The 23,481-nt window shown below is 30.5% G+C and overlaps 1 protein-coding gene across 1 annotated transcript; it reads left to right on the top strand.

The window, feature by feature from the left end:
- The first annotated feature begins 290 nt into the window (after positions 1-290).
- On the top strand, positions 291-2,972 carry LOC100246287 (probable aldo-keto reductase 2). The gene is made up of 5 exons (XM_002265891.4): positions 291-646; positions 739-939; positions 1,510-1,682; positions 1,764-1,866; positions 2,409-2,972. The coding sequence occupies exons 1-5, from the start codon at positions 434-436 to the stop codon at positions 2,742-2,744; spliced, it is 1,026 nt and encodes a 341-aa protein (XP_002265927.1). The 5' UTR covers positions 291-433; the 3' UTR covers positions 2,745-2,972.
- The last annotated feature ends 20,509 nt before the right edge of the window (positions 2,973-23,481 follow it).

Here is a 23,481-nt window from a genome sequence, read left to right as displayed (position 1 = left end):
GGAGAAAAGTACGGGAAACAGAAAACAAAACTACACCATGTTTGGCGAAGAGTACGTGTGGCAGTAGGAAGAATGAGTAATAAGGTGAAGAGAACGAAGTTGGGCTTACAGGGCCTCGAGGTTTCAGCACAGGATCTTGCGTGTCTGGGCATGTGTTTTCTTTTTCTTTCTATATACGGAAAATATCCATTGGACTAAATCCCTATGCAAGTTTGCTTTTCCATATTTGTGGTTCTGATGTGATACTAGATGTCAACCTACCCAGCAGGCCCTAGCTTTGCGACTGTGGCGTCCATCGCAAGCACTTACGTCAGGTGTACGAAAGAGTTTAGACCTTTTGATCAAATTATCAGAACTGGGAACTTCCCTGCCTGCTTATAAATACTTGGAAGTAGGAACCCCGTCCAGCAGAGGGTAAAGAGTGTAAGGGAGGATGAGTAGTGTAAAGAGGATGAAGCTTGGCTCACAGGGCCTCGAGGTTTCAGCACAGGGACTTGGGTGCATGGGCATGTCCGCCTTCTACGGCCCTCCCAAGCCAGAACAAGACATGATCGCTCTCATCCACCACGCCGTCAACAGCGGCATCACTTTCCTCGACACCTCCGACATCTACGGGCCCTTCACCAATGAAATCCTTCTCGGCAAGGTCCTTCAATTCTCTCCCTGCATTTCAATACTTGCTTTTCATCAATGTTAACGATGTGATTGCTTTAAGGTTTTCGGTGGGGTGTTGGACAGGCTCTCAAAGGAGGAGTGAGGGAGAAAGTTGAATTGGCTACCAAATTCGGGGTTATATACGACGACAGGGTGCGTGACGCGCGCGGCGACCCGGCTTACGTGAGGGCGTGCTGCGAGGCGAGCTTGAAGAGGCTGGAGGTTGATTGTATTGATCTCTATTACCAGCATCGCATCGACACTCGCGTGCCCATTGAAGTCACGGTTTGTGCCCTTTTCGCTCTTTCTTCAGCGATTTTTTGGGTATTAATTAGATTGATCTTGTGTGGTTGGTTCAGTCATAATTTTAGAAGTTGATTGGTGGATTTTTGTTAAATTAGAGGGGAATGCTTTTGGATGATAATTCATTCAAAAGTTTTACCCTTTCCAAATAGAAGCTCAACCATTTTATGCTGGAAACTGAGTATTGTCTTACTAGCCATTTCAGCCATGAAGTCATTAGAGGTAGGATTCATCTTGCGTTGGGCAAACCTACATGTTGACACTATAGGTGCTACCATTGACTACTTAAAAGAGAGTATTACTCGTTAGCTATTCAGAGAGCCCTGGCCTTCTGTAAATCATCCAGCCGGAATTTCTTCTCAAGATTATTACATTTAAGGATACCCATGTTTGCAACTTGGTTTGATTACTCTAACAAAAGGCTATAGTAGTGTATGATGATTATCTTACACATTTTTCTATTAATTTTTATATGAATTTCTCTGTTTTTAGATTTTTTTTTTTTTTTTTTTTGTAATTAATCTTCATTTTTTATATATGCTTGTCATTAAGGTGGGTGAACTGAAGAAATTAGTTGAAGAGGGTAAGATAAAGTACATAGGTCTGTCTGAGGCCTCTGCTTCAACAATCAGAAGAGCACATGCAGTTCATCCCATAACAGCTGTGCAGTTGGAGTGGTCCTTGTGGTCAAGAGATGTAGAGGAAGACATAGTTCCAACTTGCAGGTGAGGCATCTATGAGACCGAAAAGCTGTTTGAGGGGCATTTAAAAGTTTAATTTCTAACTCATCCTTCTTATTTGCTCAGAGAACTTGGCATTGGGATCGTTGCATATAGCCCTCTAGGACGTGGATTCCTTTCTTCAGGGGCCAAGATGGTTGAGAACTTATCAGACAATGACTCGAGAAAGGTTTGTATACATACCACATGCCTTCTAATTCTCATAATATAGATTACATTGTGTTGGGTCCCAAACCTTCTTTAATTCATACATGAACTGCTATTTCTTATTCCTGCTTCTTTTAATTGTGGTGTTACAGAGGAATGTTCAACAAGGTAATAATGTTTCAATAGGAAGTTTAAATGGAGTAATATTGGCAAAAACTAAAAAAGGAGCTACTGCCTTTAATTTGTAGAGCCAAGAAGAGAAAGGAAATGAATTTTATCTGTAATATCTAGTCTATCTCTTTGATAGTGTGCTTTCCTGATCTCATGCCATTTTTTGAGGCCACAAAAACCTAATCAATTGGTTAATAAATGCCCTTTTAATCTATTTAAACAAGAGGGCTTGATTCTATACTATGACTTGGAACCTGTTTAATTGTATTATCAATTAATGTTAGAAGCGCATGTATAATCCTTTATGTTCTCTGAATAACGATGTTATGCAATTATGTCGTTTTTTATGTCGGGTTTTCAATTTTGTTACTGAAATGTGTGTTTAAATTGCAGTACTTTCCAAGGTTCCAGCCAGAGAATCTTGAGCATAATAAAATCCTTTATGAGCGGGTTAGTGAAATTGCGACAAGGAAGGGGTGCACTCCATCACAACTAGCACTGGCCTGGGTCCATCACCAGGGGGATGATGTGTGTCCCATACCAGGAACTACCAAGATTGAAAACCTCAACCAAAACATAGGGGCTTTGTCCGTGAAGCTAACTCCAGAAGAAATGGCTGAACTAGAATCCATTGCTTCAGCAGATGTGGTTAAGGGTGACAGATACCAGAGCACCACATTTACCTGGAAGAACTCTGACACTCCACCCCTTGCTTCCTGGAAGGCTTGAAAGAGACATGATCGTTGCAGCACTATAGTGATAAACTCCTTATTGCGCCTTGTAAACTCTTATGTATTAGTGTTTTTTTGTGCTGAAAAGCTATGGGGTTCCTAGAGGATGTATGTGTTACTGCATCATAGGGTGAGTTTTGTGTGAGGCAGTGTGTTTGTGTTATTTCCTGAGGATCAGAATACTAAAGTTCTAATAAAAAGGAGTTGAATAAATTAGGAACTTGAACATGGCAGGAGTTTGAAATCACATCACCAGTCCTGAAATACAAACCAACACAAAGCATCACTCAACAATCTCCACCTTAAATCTTATTTCCAAGCCAGCAATTGAGAGCTGGTAGATGCCACCATACGTCATCTCCCACTGGGCATCTCTTTGCTCTAATTTGGGGGCAGGCGTAGACCAAATGTAATATTGGGGTTTTTTAGGTCATGTGGAAATTATGAATTTGAAAACTTTTCCAGCAAACGGCGGTTGAAAACCAAAATTCTGAAATCCAGAAAATAGTGCTCAGCTCCCAAACTTAAGAAAATACCAATACAACCTATTTGTATTTGACAGTCATCAAAAAACACACTTCTCAAGTACCATAGTTATACTTGTGATTTCACAAAAAACCTAAAAATGAAGAAAAATATTCCTCTCCATCTCAAGCTGAAAAGTAAAGTCCACCAAAAGATGGTGGAATCACCCTTGAAAATTTCCAAGCCATCACTAGGTATGATCACCAAAAGTGCACTGTAAATGAATTAAGCAAATCTATTTAACTAAGTCATTCCTTTTTCTGCAATCAATGAGCAGTTACACCCACCTGTAATAGGAACTCACAACATTGACAAATGAACCGAATCCCAGGTAACCGATATTTGACAAGCCAGTCTCTCACTTATTGAATACAACACCCTCTTATCTTCTTCCTTTTTATGGGGCTAAATTTTAAGCTTATTGGCTTCCTATATTCTCAATGAAAATCACGGCATGGATCACTCTTATCATGACTTCTCACCCATTTAGGAGAATGGGCATTTTCTCTGCTACTTCTTCTTTCTCAACAATTCACAGGATTATAGACTGTCCAACTGCTATTAATTAGCGTCCAGCCATATAATGTTCCATTGGTGTTAGAAGTTAATACATTATCTCCTAATTGTATTGTATTAGGGGGTCAACAAGAACCCAGCTTGAATCATTGATACGTGGTAATGATGAATGGGCAAACTCTCCTCATTGGTTTTTCATTACTTCTAATTATTTGGAAAAAGATACAATAAGGAGACTAATAACTGTAGAAAATAAGACACAATGATGCCAATAGCCTTACCAGTGCCTAAGTCATATGTTGAATGTCCTGAAAAAAATGAACTATTCATGCTCACTCGGTGTCGCCGCAAGTTTTGTAAGTATTTGGATGACTTAGACCTACATTTCAAGGTTCTAACTTATGACTGATCATCCTTCACAACGGAGGAAGACTAGTGACAGTAGTTCAAGGGGCCATTAAATAAGTTTACCAGAAAGAGGTTTATCTGTCTATATATATTGCATGGAACCTTGGTCACATTGGGACACATAAATTAAGAATGGGGAAGTTCTTTAGAAGTTCTTCCGTCTATACTTAGCTTCTAGCTTATATTGCATTATCAATGGAGACATGGTGTCAGTTGGCAGAAGCCAGAGTTCCCAATTTCTCAGCTATTCAAGGTACAAACTTTTCCATACTTCAATTTCATGATTCATTCAATTTAATGGGTGCAAGTTTTGAAAATTTTGAGCCAGCCTATCCTCAAGTCCTTTACATAAGTATGAGGAAAAGCTTTTTTCAAGTGCAGACTAACCAGTTTGATGTGTAGCTTAATTCATTATGTTAGAGGCATTTGATTCAGGGTGGACACCATAAAATCAGCTGCACTAATTGATCTGATTTGTGAAATGATAGTTCGAAACTTCTTTTCCATCACATTCTTTGACTTTGTAATGTTGGCTATTTTCTGTTTGCCTCTAAATTAATAATAGACAGCCTACTGGGTACCATAGAAGATACTCGTGTAACTATCAGGCCTAGTACCATTCGAAGGCATGCCAGAGAAGATACTCCTAAACCTATCTGGTCTCCCATTGCAAGTCCTGAGAAACGGAACGGTCCTATCAACTCCCAACATCAAATTAGCAGCAGCCAAATTAGACACTGAGATGATCACATTGGTTGCCAAGTAGTAGATGGTTCTGGGTTTCTTACCCTTAATTTGCTAATAAAAGAAGAAGAGTATATATAAATGAAGTGAAAAGAAAACAGTGTAAGTTGTTGCAAATAAAAGAGTTTCTTGGACTGAATTATCTTCTAAGCATTGGCACATTACTTGACAGTGCCTTAGTTTATTTATTTATTTATGCTTTAGTTAGAAATTGACTATGCTTAAGTTAGGCAAGTTTCGATGGAAACAATTTTGGAGAAATAAGGTTACATTTGGTTTGGAATTATTTATTTATTTATTTATTGAAAATGATTTTTTTTTCTTTTCTTGAAAGTACATTTGATTAAGAAAAATAAAAACTATTTTTTAAAATGAAGTTCATTAAATCTTATTTTGTTTGGAGTTTTTATACTAATGTAGAAAATGATAAAAGGAAATGTAGTTAAATTTCTATATATTACATATAGCATCTTATGAGATATATGATTGTAAAGGATAATAACACTAATTTTTTTGTGCAACTTCTTCACTAGCATTTTTGTTGCTATATCTCTAGATTTAATAAAATAAGTCAAACATGGTGGAAGATTTTTCTCATAACCCATGTTTGGTTATAAAAGAAAGGGAAAGAAGAAAGTAGCTAAGAAAAACTAAAACTCAAAACTAATGAAGATGTTACCTCCTATAATGTATATCAATATCTCCTCCATCACCCTCTAAGCATATATATTAAATTTTTATTTTAGACTTCTTAGTAGATGTCCCATAATGAGTAACAGAAAGAATATTTATTTCAAATCTCTTTAGCACATTTACATGTTGTTATCCTACAAAATGGAGGGTCTTGGCATTTTCCTTACTACCTTCATTATCGAGCTTATCACATTCATGTTTAGGCTTTGATTCTCCAATGAATCTATCAATTCCATCCAAACTTTAATGAGGTGCCTCAACAAATTTCAATGCATTCCAAACCTATTCTCTTTTCATCTTTAAGAAGAATTGCATTCAATCTTTTCAATGAGGATAATTGTTTTCATCGAAGTATGGTGCATTAGTAATAGAAGGCCTCACTTGTTGTGGTTCCATGAATCAAGATCAAGCATAAATTTAATCTTTAAAATTTAACTCCCTCTTATACCAATTGAAAGTTTAGATCTTGGTTCATGAAAGCATCTAAAAGAGGCCAGGGAGATGAATAAGTAGTCCAATTATTTTCCTCAAAAATACAAATTTTTAACACTTTTCTATATTTTTTTTTAATCTATGTGAGAATTTAATTATCAAAGCAAAGAACAAGCCCATAATTGACACATGATCGCCTACAAAGTCTTCTAGAAACTCAATAGATGTAAAAACCATGAGTTAGCCACAATTTTACAATGAATTAGACCCTACCCTCCCCTCTCCTAAGGGTCTTACAATAGTTAGCACTTACATTTGTCATCATATATAGATGTGATTTTGCACCCATGTCCTCCTTAGTGAGCTCCTTAAAAACTTGAAAGAATGAAATCAACCACTATGAACAATCTTCATTGAAGTATATGGACTTTGAGAGTGTTGGGAATGCATAGAAAATAATGGCAATGATATTCTAGGGTGGGTATATCGCAATAAAACTATAAGGTATATTTATACTTTAAAAAAAATCCTAACAAGCTAGGTTTATAATAAAAGAGAAACCAAAACTAAAAAATGTAAGAAAAATATGTAAAATGTATTACAAGTGCTTGAGCATTCTCAAAGGGCGCTTGACTGCCTCAAGTGTTCAACATTCCTAAGTGCTTTGAGCACTCCTTTTAAAATTTCATTTTTTTAGCCCAAAAATAACTTGGTTCCTAGTTAACCCCATAATACACCTATACAAGTCATTACTCACTAAACACACTCAACTATACTTACTTGAATGACCATGCATATGATTTGATGATAATCTCATGTCCCCAGGCTAATGTAAAACCTAGGAAGTATGTAGAGTTGGATATAAGAATGTTTGGAACAAAATTGTCGACCTAAACTAACTACTCCAACTCACTAATGGTAACCATTTGAGACCTCTCTTACCATTGTTGGATTTCTAATTAATGTCAATTGGGCTATAATGTAGGATAGGAAAAACGTCTTTGGTGCATGATTCTTTGTGGATAACTACTTAGAGCTTGTTTGGTAACTATTTTCAAAAACAATTTTTGAAAACTGTTCTCTAATTTTTATAAAATAAAAGCCTATTTGAAAACCTAAAATATTTTTAACCTATTTTTAAATATGTTATAAAAATAATTTTTAAATCTAGTATTTTATTTTTAAGCATTTTATATTTTTGTATAATTATTTTTTAAAAAAAAACCCTTAGAAAATAAGTAAAAATAACAAAAAAACTAAATATTGTTCTTCGAAAACACATTGTTTTCTGTTTTTAAAAATAGAAAACAAAAACAATTTTTTTTTTGTCAAACGTATTTTTTATTTTATTGATAAAAAATTGTTCTAAAAAATAGTTACCAAACAACTCCTTACTAGCTTGGATGAGCAAAAAGTATAACTCCATTTCACTTTTCACGACTAAGGTTGAATGCATTTCAGTTGGGAGTTGTTATATTCAGTTGCTTTCACTTAAGCTGATGTTGTAGGACTATGGATTTGAGCAAGATACTATGCCTATAATATGTGATAATTTGAGTGCTATTAACATCTTGAAAAATTATGTCCTTTACTCAAGGACTAAGCATATTGATATTCTTCACCACTTCATTAGACATGTTGTGGAGGATAGAGTTGTCTCATTAGAATGTATCTTATAGAGAAACAATTGGTTGATCTATTTACAAAGCCTTTGGGTGTCATCTACTTTGAGACCCTTACAATTTAAGCCATTTAGAATAGGTTTTAGAGTCCATGTTATGAATGAATTGAATTGATTAAGGTTGATATTGTACTATCATTATTATTCTCTTAAACATTACAAGATTTTCTAAGCAATAAAAAAGTAGGTATTTTATCTATTTATATTTAAGAGTCTTTTTAATCAAATAAAAATAAAAAAATCAAATATCACATGATATGTACGAATATGCATATGAAAAGTGAGGGCTAGATTAATAGTGAAGGGGTTTACTCATAAGGGAGGGGCAGACTGTTGATTCTAAGATCGATTGCAACAAAAGTCTTGAATGATAGTTGGCATGTTCATATGGCTGCAAATCTGATCAACACATCTAGCTAGCCCAATCTCACTCCTTGCAGACAGATGGGAGCTTTTGCCACAACAGGGCATGAGTACCATTTTTCATAAATTTCTCTGCATGAAGCACCATAAAATTCATGATTATTTGGAACAGATTGTTGTGAGGTAATACTCCTTAGAGGACAAAAACAGTCTGTCATTTCCTTTCGAGATTTGGATGTGCTATTGTGTCCGATATTTCATGCTTTACATCTGCTTGCTGATTATACTTTGATTTTGTTAAATTACAAATATGATAGCTATGTTTTTGTGGCACCTTCTTGCTTCAGAATATGGATGCTGACACTAGGTGCCTGGTTGCAAAAGATAGTGTTAGAAATGTTATTGGCAAGAATTCTGACATCAGGAGGGTGATTACAGCAGGAATGAGCACAGATGTATAGAGAAAAGGCGAATGTTGCGATTTTATTTCATTAAACAACATGAAGCCTCCAGAGTTGTTCTGGGAAGAAGATAAAATTAGAAAGCTTTGCATTAATAGTATATGCAAAGTGTTGTACACTGCCATGATGCCTTTGAATTCATCTGTAGGGCAGATACCACATATGCAGCTTTTCTTCTATTCTTCTTTTATGCTATTTTTGTAACGGGAAACTTAGGTCATCCATGTCTATTTCCAACATTTGGTATCGGAGGTTCCAAGGCAGGGGCTTCTTCCCTGGCACTCCGTCGTATGTCTGGCATCACTCAAAGCAGAAAAAGAGAAACTAGCGTTAGCTTAATTGGCTGTTGTTTATTGAGTGTCGCATACCGTTAATGAATAAATTAAGAAATTGAAGTAAGGAAAAATTTTGCACCTGCAGTAGCTGAGAACTGAGGAATTCTTGCTTCGACTGACAGAGACCACGAATTCATTGATAACATGATATAAGCTACGACCAAAGCAAAAACAGCCGCGCTCTTAAAGAACCTCCCCATCATCTCTCTTCCAATTTGATCAAGCATTTGTATTATGTATATATACAGAGATGGGGAGCGATAAAAGTCTTGCTAAGTGATAAAATGAACAGTAGGTCATGTCCCGCAATTAATTAGAAGCCAGAAACTTGGAAGTGTTGGTCAAAGTCAGCCAATTAGTCCTTTGAATAACTTACAGTATCGTACTGACCAGGGAGCTTCAAGCATATAAGTTTCCTGCAATTTTCTTGGGGAGTATATATGTATAGAAAGAGAGAGATAAAACTCTTGTTAAGTGATAAAATGAGCAGTAGATCATGCTAGTGGGTGAACTATGTAAAGGTGGATTGCTTATTAAATATAGAATTCTTATATTAAATATGCATTTAAATAGTAACTTTATTAAAAGTCCAAAATTGTCCTTTATTCTTTTCTCCTTCTTAAACCGATTAACCCATTTGTTTTTTTTTTTTTTTTTAACCTTCAAATAACAAGTCAAAAGATGCCAATTACTTTTAAGGTTGACATGTGGCTAATCAACATGCCACATTATTTTTCTTTTTTCTTCATCTTACCTAAAAAATAATCCACATTATTTTTCATTATTTTTCTTTTTTCTTCATTTTACATAGAAATTTATTAACTTTTTTTTAAATTTCATTTTTTTTTCACTTTTTCATCTTTTCATAGTTATTGATTTTAATTATTTAGAGACACTTTAAACATATAATAATAATAATATAAACAATAATAATATATGATAAGTAATCAATGAGAAAATATTAATGTACAAAGAGGTTTAGAATATAAGATTTTATATATCATATTATATAAAATATTTATTTATTTGATAAATCTTATTATAGATTAAATAAAAATATCTTTATCATATTATTTTATTGTTTCTATTTTTTAAAAATTTTAAAATTTTCATGTGAAAATCAAAATCAATTATCATGATTTTTTTTAACTTTTTGCTTACGATTCTTACTTGAATGTAGTTTTAACTTTTTTTGTAGTTAAAATATTTAATATTTTTATTTAAAAAATAAAAGGTTGGTTGTGGTCCTAACATTTTGCTTTATTAAAGTTTTAAAATTTTTATTCAGATAAAATAAAAATAAAATATATTTTTCATAAAAATTATATTTAATCATTTATGTTACATTTCTTTTAAATTTATTAAAAGTTGAAATTTTTGTATAATAAAGTTGCACATTAATAAACATAAATTTTGGAAAAGAAAATACCACTCTTTTAAAAAAAAAAAAAAAAAGTAACACTATAGTATATTAAAATTTCCATGGAAGTGTGTTAAAAGTAACACTAGAGTTTTACTTTTTTCATAATAAAAAAAAGTGGTAACTTTTTCATAAAATAGTAATACCTTTTTCATAAAAGAATGATGCCTTTTCTTTTTTTTTTTTTACAAAAAATTTAATTTTTAATAAAACTTAATATAACTTATTAAATACAATTTTTATTATAAATTAAAATTTTTAATAAAGCAAAATGTTAAAATCACAACCAAATTTTCATCTTCTTTAATTAAAAATGTCAAACATTTTAGCAAAAAAAAAAATTATATCCTAAATCTCAATTTTGGGTTAGTTAAATTTATAAACAAAAAACTAAAACTATAATCATTAATTATGATTTTCACATAAAAATTTAAAATTTTGAAAATATAAATAATAAAATAATATGACAATATAATAAAATTTATAAAATAAATAAATATTTTATTTAGTATGGATATAGAAAATTTTATATCCTAAATCTCTAAATTTGTTTATCATGTATTTATTTTTATATTAAAATTATCATCATTAATTATATATTATTATTTTATGTTTAAAACTGTCCATAAATAATTAAAATTAATAAATATAAAAAGATGAAATATTAAAAAAAAAATTGAAATTAAAAAGATTTCCTAACTGAAGACCCCTTTGTGGTGAGGGCCCGAGGAGAGTGGCTATTTTTTCTTTTTCATTACATTTTTGGAAGGGGGGACCTCCCCATGCATGCATGAAAGCAGCTGCATTGGACATGTAGCAAAAGAGGATGGCTGGCCATGGTGGTGGTAAAGATGACGCACTTGCTGGGTGATGCACAGTGAAGTGGGGATGGCTTTCAGGAGAAGAGAAAAAACAGGGGCTCGGGAGAAAGAGAGGAGGGAAGAACAGAGGAGGCAGGCTGCAGGTTGCTAGAGACCAAGCCAATTTTTGTTCGAAAGGAGTCATTCAGGTTTAACTATCTCACATTTTAAGATCTCCATTTTCGAAGTTACATTATGCATCTTGCTGGTATTAGATGCTTGCTTCGACTATCTAACGAGAAAAAAAAAAAAAAAACCTGACTCTGATTTGTGTTTGCTTGGTCCTCGTTTCCTCCCATATGAGTTGCATGTTGGTTCTGCTTTATGTTAGTGTGTTAAATTCATTCAGACCCTCCCACCAGTCCCTTTTGAAAGCTCTTTGATCTTCACAAAATGGAGCTTGGTTTTAACGACCATATCTTCTCTTCTATATACTCTGTTTTTTTTCTTTCTTCTTCTTCTTTTTCTTCACTTTCCCCTCTATTTCTGGCATCTTTTGGAGAGGAGATTCGTTGGCTTGAGGGGAGAATTTTGGCTAGAGAAGGGAGCAGACCAGTTTTCTGATGGGATTCTTTTGAGCTTAGATAGCTTTCGTGAGAGAGAGAGGAATCGGATTCTTGCTTTGAAGAAGGAGAATGGTGATTTACTGAGTCCCTGTCGATCTTGTTGGAGAGAATCCTTCTCAGCAACGTGGGTTGCCCTTCAAACGACATCGTTTCTTCTATTCAGAGCTCAGTGTCTCCCTCCGTCATCGCTTCGTCGGAGGCCACTCTGGGCAGTCACTTGGCTCGCCGTTTGGTGCAGATCGGCGTCAGTGATGTCTTCTCCGTTCCCGGGGATTTTAATCTTACTCTTCTCGACCATTTGATCGCTGAGCCTGGGCTTAAAAACATTGGCTGCTGCAATGAGCCCAGCGCAAGATACGCCGCCGACGGCCACGCGCGGTCCCGTGGCGTCGGTGCTTGCGTCGTCACCTTCACAGTCGGCGAGCTCAGTGTCCTCAATGCCATCGCCGGCGCTTACAGCGAGAACCTCCCTGTCATCTGTATCGTGGGCGGTCCCTACTCCAACGACGACGTGCACCCCACCGTCATCGAAGTGGACGACGAGGAGATCGGAGCCTTCGCCGCCCACTCCTACGACTCCACCTCCACCACCCCCGTCGCCCCAGCCGTCTTCATCGGCGGCACAAGTCTCGGAGGCCTGGAGAGCCTCGTGGCCCTCCACCTCAGCGGCCACCTCATCCCTCGCCTCGCCGGTGGTGGAAGCTGTCTCTGGGGATGATGCCCAGGTGGAGAAGCAGGCCATGATGGGGATTGGAGGTTTGGACATGCCCATGCTAATGGATATGGGCTTGACATGGAGCCCAGGCCCAAATGTGCTGATGAAAGGCCTCATGCTCTTCATGTCAATCACCCTTTTTAAGATGGCCCATACCCATATTGAGTTACCCCATTTGGTTGCTTCAATTTTAAGTAATTTTCAAGTTCCTAATTTTCGTAATTTATTTATTTATTTATTTAAAAAAAGAGCTCTAGTTTCTTAATAAATTTTCTAAATTCCAAATTCTAAATCCTATTTTCAAAAACTTATGTCTTTAAGCAATTCTTCAAAAGTCCAACTTCCAAATTTAATTTTCAATTTCAAAAATTCCATTATTTACTTTCATTCGTTTAAATATCATTTTTGTCAATTATTATTATTATTCCATATTTATTTATTTATTTATTTCTTTTAAAAATCTCAATCCTTAAAATTCAGTTCTTCAAAAATCCGACTTCCAAATTTAACTTTCAATATAAAAAATTTCACTATTCACTTTCATTCATTTAAATATCATTTTTGTTAATTATTAACATTATTCCATATTTATCTATTTATTTATTTTAAAAATCTCAATCATTAAAGTTCAATTTTTCAAAAATCCAACTTCTAAATTTAATTTTCAATCCCAAAAATTCTATTATTCACTTTCATTCGTTTAAATATCATTTTTGTCAATTATTATTATTATTCCATATTTATTTATTTATTTCTTTTAAAAATCTCAATCCTTAAAATTCAGCTATTCAAAAATCCGACTTCCAAATTTAATTTTCAATCTCAAAAGTTCCACTATTCACTTTTATTCGTTTAAATATCATTTTTGTTAATTATTATTATAATTCCGTATTTATTTATTTTAAAAATCTCAATCCTTAAAGTTTAGTTATTCAAAAGTCCGACTTCCAAATTTAATTTTTAATCCCAAAAATTCCACTATTCACTTTCATTCTTTTAAATATCATTTTTGTTAATTATTATTATTATTCCATATTTATTTCTTTCTTTCTTTTAAAAACCTCGATCCTTAAAGTTCAGTTCTTCAAAAATCCGACTTCCAAATTTAATTTTCAATCTCAAAAATTTCACTATTCACTTTCATCAGTTTAAATATTATTCTTGTTACTATTATTATTATTCCATATTTATTTATCTATTTCTTTTAAAAATTCCAATCATTAAAGTTCAACTCTTCAAAAATCTGACTTCCGAGTATAATTTTCAATATAAAAAATTTCACTATTCACATTCATTTGTTTAATGGTTATTTTCGTTATTATTATTATTTCATTCATTTACTTATTTATTTATTCATATATTTAAAATCCTATCTCTAAATAATCATTCGAATTTCCAATTTCTAAAACTCTAACTTACGCAATTATATATCCAATCATTATTATTATTCCATTCATTTATTTATTCACTTATTCATTTGTGTAAAATTGCGTCTTTAAATAATTTTTCAAAATTTCAATTTGTTTCAAATTTAATTTCTAAAATTCTCATTCTTACATTTAATTCCTAAAATTTTTTTAAAAAAAATTCCAATTTTCCAATAGTCTCTGAGACTCCAATTTTCAAAAATCCTATTTTTCCTCGAACAGTTTTTATTTCTGTTTTGTGATGCATGTGACATGCTTTATGTTTTTTATTATACACTAACCCCATTTTATGATAGTGTGTTACCGTTTGCTGACCAGGTATGTACCCACTCTCACTCTGGTCATCCTCTATGTTTGTTCTGATTTTCATATGTGCGATCATGCTGATTATTCATTAATTATCTCATCAATTATCATGTCAGCTTCATTTTATTAGTAGAGACCTGACTTTTAGGGACTTAGAGGGGTGCTACGGTATTTACTGTACCTTTCCGATAAGTAACCTAACCCTCGAACCCGATCCGATTTTTCACAGACCACCTTTTTCAAAATAAAAAGTCACACTTAGAGTTTTCTTTCTTATTTTGTTTATCTTTTTAAAAATAAAACAAAAATAAGTGGCGACTCTAAGTAATTTTTGAATAAATAAAATCATTTTAAAATAAAAATCGAGCTCATCATGGAGTGGAAAACGTATAAGCCGAAATATGGATTCCACGCTAACATATTTTAAAAAACAAAAGCAAAAAAGAAGATGGGGATATCATAGAGGTAGGGAAAAATAAAAATGAAAAATCATGTGGAATAGTGACGGTAATGTGTCGGAGTTATTATTATTATTTTTTAATAGTAATAGTAATGATAACTCATTTGTCTTGTCAAAATAATTATAAAAAAAAAAAAGGAAAAAAAAAGGCAAAAAAAGAAAAAAAAAAAAAAGGCAAACAAAAACTGTGGTAGGTGGCAGAAAGTAAGAGAAGAGGATTTGAAGGTAAGTTTGAAATATTGATTAATTTTACTATATTGGAATGCGTGTTTTAAGGGTTATTTTCTCCTAAACACATATTCTTTGAAAATGAAAAATCAAAATTCTAAAAAATGTAATTTTTTTTTAAATGATGCATGCCTATATAATTCCCTTTTTTTTTATTTTTTTATTCTCTCATGTTAGAAGCCAGAAACTTGGAAGTGCAGGTCAAAGTCATCCAATTAGTCCTTTAAATAACTTGCAGTATCGTACTGACCAGGAAGTTTCCTGCAATTTTCTCGGGGAGTTGGTGGCATTAGCTTTGGTCTTTCCCATTTATATTTTCGTTTTTTTTTTTAATAATTTGCCTATTAAGTTGATTCCTTACATCTACTGCACATTGATTAATCCATCTATTTTCCCAATTTGGCATTGAAAGCAGCCAAACTCATGTTTATATACAAAAGCAGGAGAATTGAAAATCTCAAAAATTAATTAGATGGTAGTAATTAAGGGTTAGCTATTGTCATCATGCTGTCTTATCTTTCACTTTGGTGTTTGTTTTTTAACTGAATAGAAAAGATCAAAATATTTGATTTTTTCTATTAAGTTAAAAATAATATATTGATATCAATCAATATATTGATAACAAATTCATTTTAATTATATTGATTGATATTAACGAGTTACTTTTAATTGAATAAAAAAAATCAAATATTTTGATTTTTTCTATTTAGTTAAAAAATAAACATCTCTTAATCTTCTTACTTTTACCTATTTTAAAAGATAATTGAGTTTTGAATAAAAAGAAAATAATTGGTTTAGATGCAAGAAAAAGTCATACCTAGCTAGGATATATTATTTCAAAAAACTGATATGTAGCCTAAAATTTTCATGAGTTGAATGGAAAAGTCCAAATATCATCTTATTTTCTTTTCCAAATGACGCGCTTACTCATTTCTTTGGGAAAAGGATGCTAGGAGGGAATTGCCAAGAAGCAAAAGAAGATTGACGACCTTAGGGAAGATTAATTAGTTTGATAGCACACAATAAGATGGTAATTGAATTTCCAACCTCCTTAAATCTTTGGGTCATTGCATGGTACCGAAATAGAAATTATTATCCGGATTTTATTTTTTTATAGCCTAGATTTATTTCTTTGTATTGTTCTTGAAAGATGCGTATGTATGACTATGCACATTAACAACTCATATTGGAAGTTGGGTATGGTGCCACTTTGGTGTGGTACCTTAACATTTTGTGAATCTTAACGATGTATTTGGAACCAAATTCCAAAGGAAATTTAAAAAAAAAAAAATCAATTAACAAAATTTAAAATGAAATAAATTAGATTCCAATTCATTTACCTTGTTTGATATAAGAGGGCATTGAAATGAAAATAATTCTTTCCTTTGATATCACGAGAGAGGTGGAAAAGAAATAACTTGTTTTACTATTTTTACCCTATTTGAATCATAAATATAAATAAGTCAAATATTGTTCACTGCTTGTCCTAGAGAAATCAAGTTGGTCTATCCTCAATGCAAGTGGAATTGTTTCCTTTTGAATTGGAATACTGGAACAAAGAAAGCCAATTTGGCGATCTCTCTACGAAACATGTCTCACTTACATGCCCTCCAAGTCTATAAAGCCTATTTGACGAAAGAAAACTTGTGGCGTAAGGTTCATTGGGACCAACGATTGCAAAAACTGGATGGACAACTAGACCTAAACTTTGAAGACAAGGATTTCCCCTAGAAAAGAGAGCCTAAGAAGTAAGTGCCTAGAATGAACCTTGCGAAGGAACCTTAGGTTTCAAGGCATTAGATTCTCACCATTGTTTACATTATTCAAGCCAACATTCTCACTTCTGCTTCGTCCACACGCCTGCCCATGCAAGTGTTTCTCTCAAAGGTGGAATGCTTCCCCATTGATGCATTTTGAATTTTACATCCTACAAGTTTTCTTAAATTATTATTGGAAAGTGTATATATATATATATATATATATATATATATATATATATATATATGTATATGAGTTTATCATTAATTATGGAACTAAAGATATAATTAAAATGACGTAAGTATAATTGAATTTCAAAATTCACTAAATAAAGGAAAATTATCATATAGAGTCAACCAAGAATGATAATTCCTCCAAAGGTTCATCTTTTTTTATAAGTTTAAAAATATAAAAAAAAATCAAATATATCCTTATTTTGCCTTTTTCTTTTCTAATTCATCGTCATCGTCATTGTCCTCATCATTGTCATTGTCTTCTTCATCATCGTCATCGGCCTCATTGTCGTTGTCCTCATCATCATCGTTATCGTCATCATTATCATCATCATCACCGTTGCTATTAATAACCTGTCAAATATTATATTGTAAGTTCAATACGTAAATATTATAACTACATTTTGCAACAAATTTTATTGCATTAAAAATATTGTTTTATCCTATTATATTAGTGTTTATATTGATACATCATTTCAATGAATTAACATTATATACTAGATGAATTTTTATAATGATAATCATAAACCTTATGAAAAAAATGTCTTCTAAGGTTAATTTGTAGTAAAGGGAATGTTAAAAAGTATAGGGCAACTATCCACAAGTGTTTGTTTAAAAAAAAAATTTTAAAATGAAATTGGGTTATATCTTAATGTATTATATATTTAAAGCATTAATGTTGTAAGATCAATACATTTTTGTCATACTTGTAACTTGGATATAATATTAGTTCTATTTAAAACTAATATCATAAAATAATAATATTAATGAGGTGTTAATAATAGTAATAATAATAATAATTTAATTAATCTTAATGTAGCATATAAACCACAAAACACAAGAAAAGAAAAAGGAATATTTTTTTAATAAAGCTTACAAGCCTTAAGAATTAAAAAAGAAAAAAGAAATTATCTTCTAGGGCTTCTTTGTAATAATAATCATAAAAATAATAGATAATATTAATAATAACATAAATAATTCAGACTACTAATATTATAAATAATAATATTAATAGTAATATTAATACTTATTAATAATAATGCAAATAATCTTAATATTGTTATAAAAAGATAATTGTGAATGACCTCACAGTAATCCATAAGGACATTTGTTATTCTTTGTAAAGAATTAAATATTGTATTTAATTCTTGTTTTTTCAACTCCTACAAATAGGATACTGGATCAATGAAAATTACACCCTAGAGTTCTATCATAACTTTATTTATTCTATATGTATATTTTTTGTTATTTCTTTTTTTTTTTTCTAGTATGTAAAAATGAAAATATCAATAATTATGGATATATAAGAATATATCGGAGAAATATTGATGAATATTTTAAAACAAAATATTGGTAGATGAAAATTGATAAAAAAAATCATAAAAATATTTAAAAAACTCAAAAAATGATAATATATATATATATAAAAGTATTTTTTATTTAAAAATGTTAATAATTTATATTTTTCTTGTATTTAATTACTATAATTAAATTTAACTTATTTACAATAATTTTATTTTAATTATATATATATATATATATACTAATAAATTTTATTTTATAAACTAATATATATGTAATATGCATATTATGAAATCAAGACCAACATAGCTTTATTGGAAAGTGACTTAAATTCCATAAAAATATATATATATATATATATATAGGGTTCAAGTTCTGGTAGTGTGCTTTGGGTTTATAATTTTTCTAATCTTTGTGGAAGTGAATTCCGCATTGGAAATGGGCAACAAAATGAAGTTGTATTTAAGAAGGGATGTGAGGTATGGATTGGACTGCAACAAGGATGCATGCTTTTGAAGGATTGGATGGATTGGGCTGCAATAGGGATGCTTTTGAGGCATTTCGTCCTTGCTAACACTTTATCAGTACGAAGAGTTTTACAAAAGAAAACTCTTATAAGATCTTGTAGTCTTGTACGAAGAGTTTCTATAAGAGTGTTTGTGGAAGATTGAAACAGTAAGAAGAGTGTTTGTGGAAAATTGTAACATTTGATAATAGAGTTTGTAGAAGATTGAAACAATGAAAGAATAAACCTATTATCATAAAATCTCTTCTTTCTCTGATAAAATTACACTTTTATTTTTATTTTCTATTCCATTTATCTTGTTTAAATACAAAAACATGTACAAATATTTTGTAGAAAGTATTTATAACCAAAGATTATGAAATATAAATCATATCTAGAAGTTATGAAAAATATATAAAATATGTAAAATCCTCATTTTGACAAGTTATACGGGAAATTATTAAGTTATAATAACATAGCTAGAGCTATGCATGTAATTTTTAATTTCTTTAAATTTTATTGTATAATTGGAAGTTATGTAAACAAAATTGTATAACCAATAATTATATAGTAAATATTTCATAACTTGAAGTTATATACAAAATTTGCACATTTTTATTGTGATAAAATATATAAAATAGAACATATAACTAAAAGCTATACATAAAATTTATCATAGTAAAAAATTATGTAAATCATATTTTCTATGCTCAAGTTAGAAGCTTGAAAATGTTGACACTTCAATTTTGTGTAGGCAAAAACTATACAGAAAATTTCTCAAACAAAAGTTAAATATAAATTAGAATTTAAAAATAAATAAATAATTAGAAGGTAGAGAAGTCTTTTCATATTAAAAATCTTAGATATAAATTAGATTATGTAACTTCCATGCACATAGATCTTTTTGCATGGAGATCCGGGCTAAATATTTGAAAATATAGGGTCTAAAAATCAAATTTTTTTTTTTCATATAAGATAACATTTTAGATTCATTAATTTTAAATAATTTAAATATTCTTTTGAAAAATGTAAATCTAGATTAGATTTTCAAAAAAATTAGAAATATTTTAATATAGGTGAATTCATTAATGGAAATAGGCACAAAAAAAAAATAAAAAAAACCAACAACAACAACAAATAAAAGGAAATCATACCTATTGAACAATGAGACTTAAAGAAACCGAAAAAGTGATTGGTGGCTACATTGCAGGAAAGGAAAAGTGATCGGTCCATGGCTAGATTCATTTTGTATGCGCAACAATGTGCAATGTATAAAAACACAAGAATAATAATAATAATGGAGCATAATAAAAATATTAATGGGGAGTAAAGAATAAGGGAGAGCAATATAATTAGGGATTCCGAATAAATATAATAATAATAATAATAATAATAATAATATGTTTAATTCAAATAAATAAAGGGAATAGGTTTTGAAGAGATTTGGTTTAGACAATAACTTAGAAAATAAAAGTGTTACATAAATCGAGAATTTAGAAACTAATTAGTTAAGTTGAAATTAATTAATCGCTTTTCTTATATTATGTTAGGTATGATTAAGTTCTTAAAAAAATTGAGTATTTAGGAAATTAATATAAATTTTGTAAATATATATATATATATATATATATATATATATATATATATATATATATGTTATTTGAAAATTATATGAATGCTATTTGTTTCTTTATATAAATCAAATATCTTTTTGCATGAAAATATGTTAGATTGTTTTTAATTGTCTATTACACAAAGATATAGAGTCATTATGTTTTTGTGTAAGTTTGAATAAAATGAAAAAAAAAAATTTGTTTGACTTTGGTTTATATGTCCTTAGTCGGGGAGAGAATTATTATCAACCTTTACATTCTTTAGTGAAAAATGCAATTACATTAAAACTCGACTTTTAGGGGTTTGGTTTGAAATTACCAGTACTAGTAAAGTTTGGTTTCAACCACCTTATAAAAATAAAATTTAAAATTTAAAAAAAAAAACCATTTAAGATCAAACACTCATTTGTAATCACGCTTAATTGGGCTTCATTTATTGATATGTGAGAGTAAAAGTATTTGAAATATTTGAATTTTTAGGATTTAACAATAGTTTCGACCATTACTTTCGGGAATGTAATATGTTTTTACTTAGTTTGAACATGTATTTGGTGATTAATAACTTTTCAATTACAAGAAATTTGTTTGAATCATTCACTCTCTAAATTTTCCAATTTAGAAGTGTAAAATAATTTTTATGCTCTTAGAGTGGGTGTTGGGCATATGACAAGGCGAATCATCTGTTGCTCAAAGAACGGGATGAGGAAATGAGTTATTACTTGCACTTTTCCATTCAATGTAGATTAATGTTTATTTCAAGATCCCTTGTGCCACACTGCAAGTTATTAAAGGGACTGGGCTGACTCGGACCTTTCAAATTTCTGGCTTCTAACTAAGTGTATAAAAAATACTGCTCATTTTATCACTTGGCAAGAGGTTTCTCTCCCTTCCATTCTCCCTCTCTCTCTCTCTCTCTCTCTCTCTCTCTCTAGATATAAAAATTGATCTAGTTGGGAGACTCGAATAATGGGAAGATCGTTTATGAGTGCTGTTGTCTATGTTTTGCTTGTAGCTTTTATCTTGCTGTCAATGAATCATTGGTCTCTATTGACAGAGGCAAGAATCCTGCATTCCTCAGCTTTTCAAGGTGCACACTTTCTCTTATCTCAATTTTTTTTATTCATTGATGAGAAGCCACTTTTAATCAATTTCAGCCAATTTAGGTGTGTTTGTTTTTTTTTTACTAATTTAAAATTAAATAATACTTGAGTGTTAAGTTGTTTGTTGTTTTAATATTTTATTGATATTAAGTATTAAGAAGGATAGAAAAATCAACAAGTTACTTTAGAAGAAGTAAAATATTTTAACTTTTTATGTTCAATAAATTTTTTTAAAAAAATAAGTAATAAGTTAAAATATAAAAAAAACAAAAATATGAAAGCAACTTGTTTTCAACAAAAAGTTGAAAAAACAAATATCATCTAATATTAAACTGAATACGTTTCAAAACTAGAAATATAAAAAGTATATATCTTCCTTTTTAACTTTAAAAATCACTTCAAAAAAAATTAGAAATAAAAAATTATTACTTTTCAATATAAGCCAATAAAAGTTTAAGTGTGTTTGACTGTTCTTTTATTTAAAATGCTTTTAATAAAAGTGTTTTCATCTAGAAATGTTTTTGGGAAAAAAAAAAAAAATCAAGTACTTCACTACAAATGATTTTAAAATTTTATCAAATGTTTGATTTTTCTTTGAAAACGTTCTTTATATTAGAAGTCCTTTTATATTAAGTATGAGGAAAAGTTTCCTTAAAATAATCTTTTTCTATCTAATGCTAGTTTCTTGTTTTTACTCTTATTGACAGACAAACAACTATGTCAGAGTAGCAGGGAAAGTCCAACCATCACACCTCCGCAGCCAAATCAGCCGATACATAATGGTCGTCCAATACATGCACGTCGATAAGAGATCCTTCTACATGAGTCTCACACTCTACCTTTATTATTAATTCCTAGAGACGATTATATAATGTGGTCCATAAATATTTGTGTCTACAATTCTGAATAAGGTGGCACTTTCAACATAAAGTGTTGTAACCCATACAATTGGGTATTGTATTGATAATATTTTTACGATTCCGAATAAGGTGGCACTTTCAACATAAAAGTGTTGTAATCCATACAATTGGATATTGATAATATTTTTATTAAAATAATACATTCTATTTTTAAACGTAATAACAAACCTATTTAAAATAAATTAATTATACTTCTATTAAGTATGGACAAAAATTTCCATATATATCGGTGAATTCGATATATCGCTTATCGATGCTCACCAACACGAAACTGACAGGTGAAATTTCTATTATGCAAAATTTCTAAAAATTTCAGCATTTATTGGTATTTTACTGATTTTTTTGTTGATATTTCCCAACATTTTTGGGCAATCAACATTGATCAAAACGGTCAAACCAAATAGTCAACACGGGTGTAGCGGTCAAAGTTTAAAAATGCCACAATTTTCTACAAGGGGTCTTGAACAGGACTCAAACCTCGTCCAAAAGGTTCAGCATGAACCTTAACTCACCACTAGGGCAAGTTCACCCCTTCATAAATATAATGCACCAAATATATATATTAAAGGTTATCATAGAAACAAAATATTAAAAAAAACAAATTAATTATAATTATTTTATAATTAAATGAAAATTTTTATTTAATTGGTTATAAAAAATATAAAAATTATCACGATAATTTTCTTCATAATGTTTTTAATATCATTAACATATTAATTAATTATTAAAAAATTATACATATATCATAATTTATTTTATATTAATTAATACAATTGAATTAAATATATCATAATTTTAATATTAAATATATTTTAAAATTATACCCATTATAATCAAATATCACAATATTATTATCCAATAATATTTGATGTAATTTAATAATCAATGTACAATTAAAAAATTTATATTTTTTAATTTCATTTTTAAGAGTTTTTTCTTACATTTTTATAAGTTTTGATCAATTTTAGGTCTATTGATATTTTGTGTCAAAATATCCGTAGATGTATCCGATATATTCTTAAAATTGAAGTACCGATATATCTATGATTACCAATATTTTCATCCTTGGTAGTAGGACTCTGATTCCTATTAGACAAAAAGTCTTAATTAACATAGAAAATCTAAATAAATAACAATTCATAATATTTCTCAAATTCCTAAAAT

This window comes from Vitis vinifera, chromosome 5, assembly GCF_030704535.1.
Source record: "Vitis vinifera cultivar Pinot Noir 40024 chromosome 5, ASM3070453v1".
Taxonomy (NCBI): Eukaryota; Viridiplantae; Streptophyta; class Magnoliopsida; order Vitales; family Vitaceae; genus Vitis; species Vitis vinifera.
Note: the sequence above shows the minus strand (reverse complement) of the source record. Positions and strands in the feature narration are given on the sequence as shown.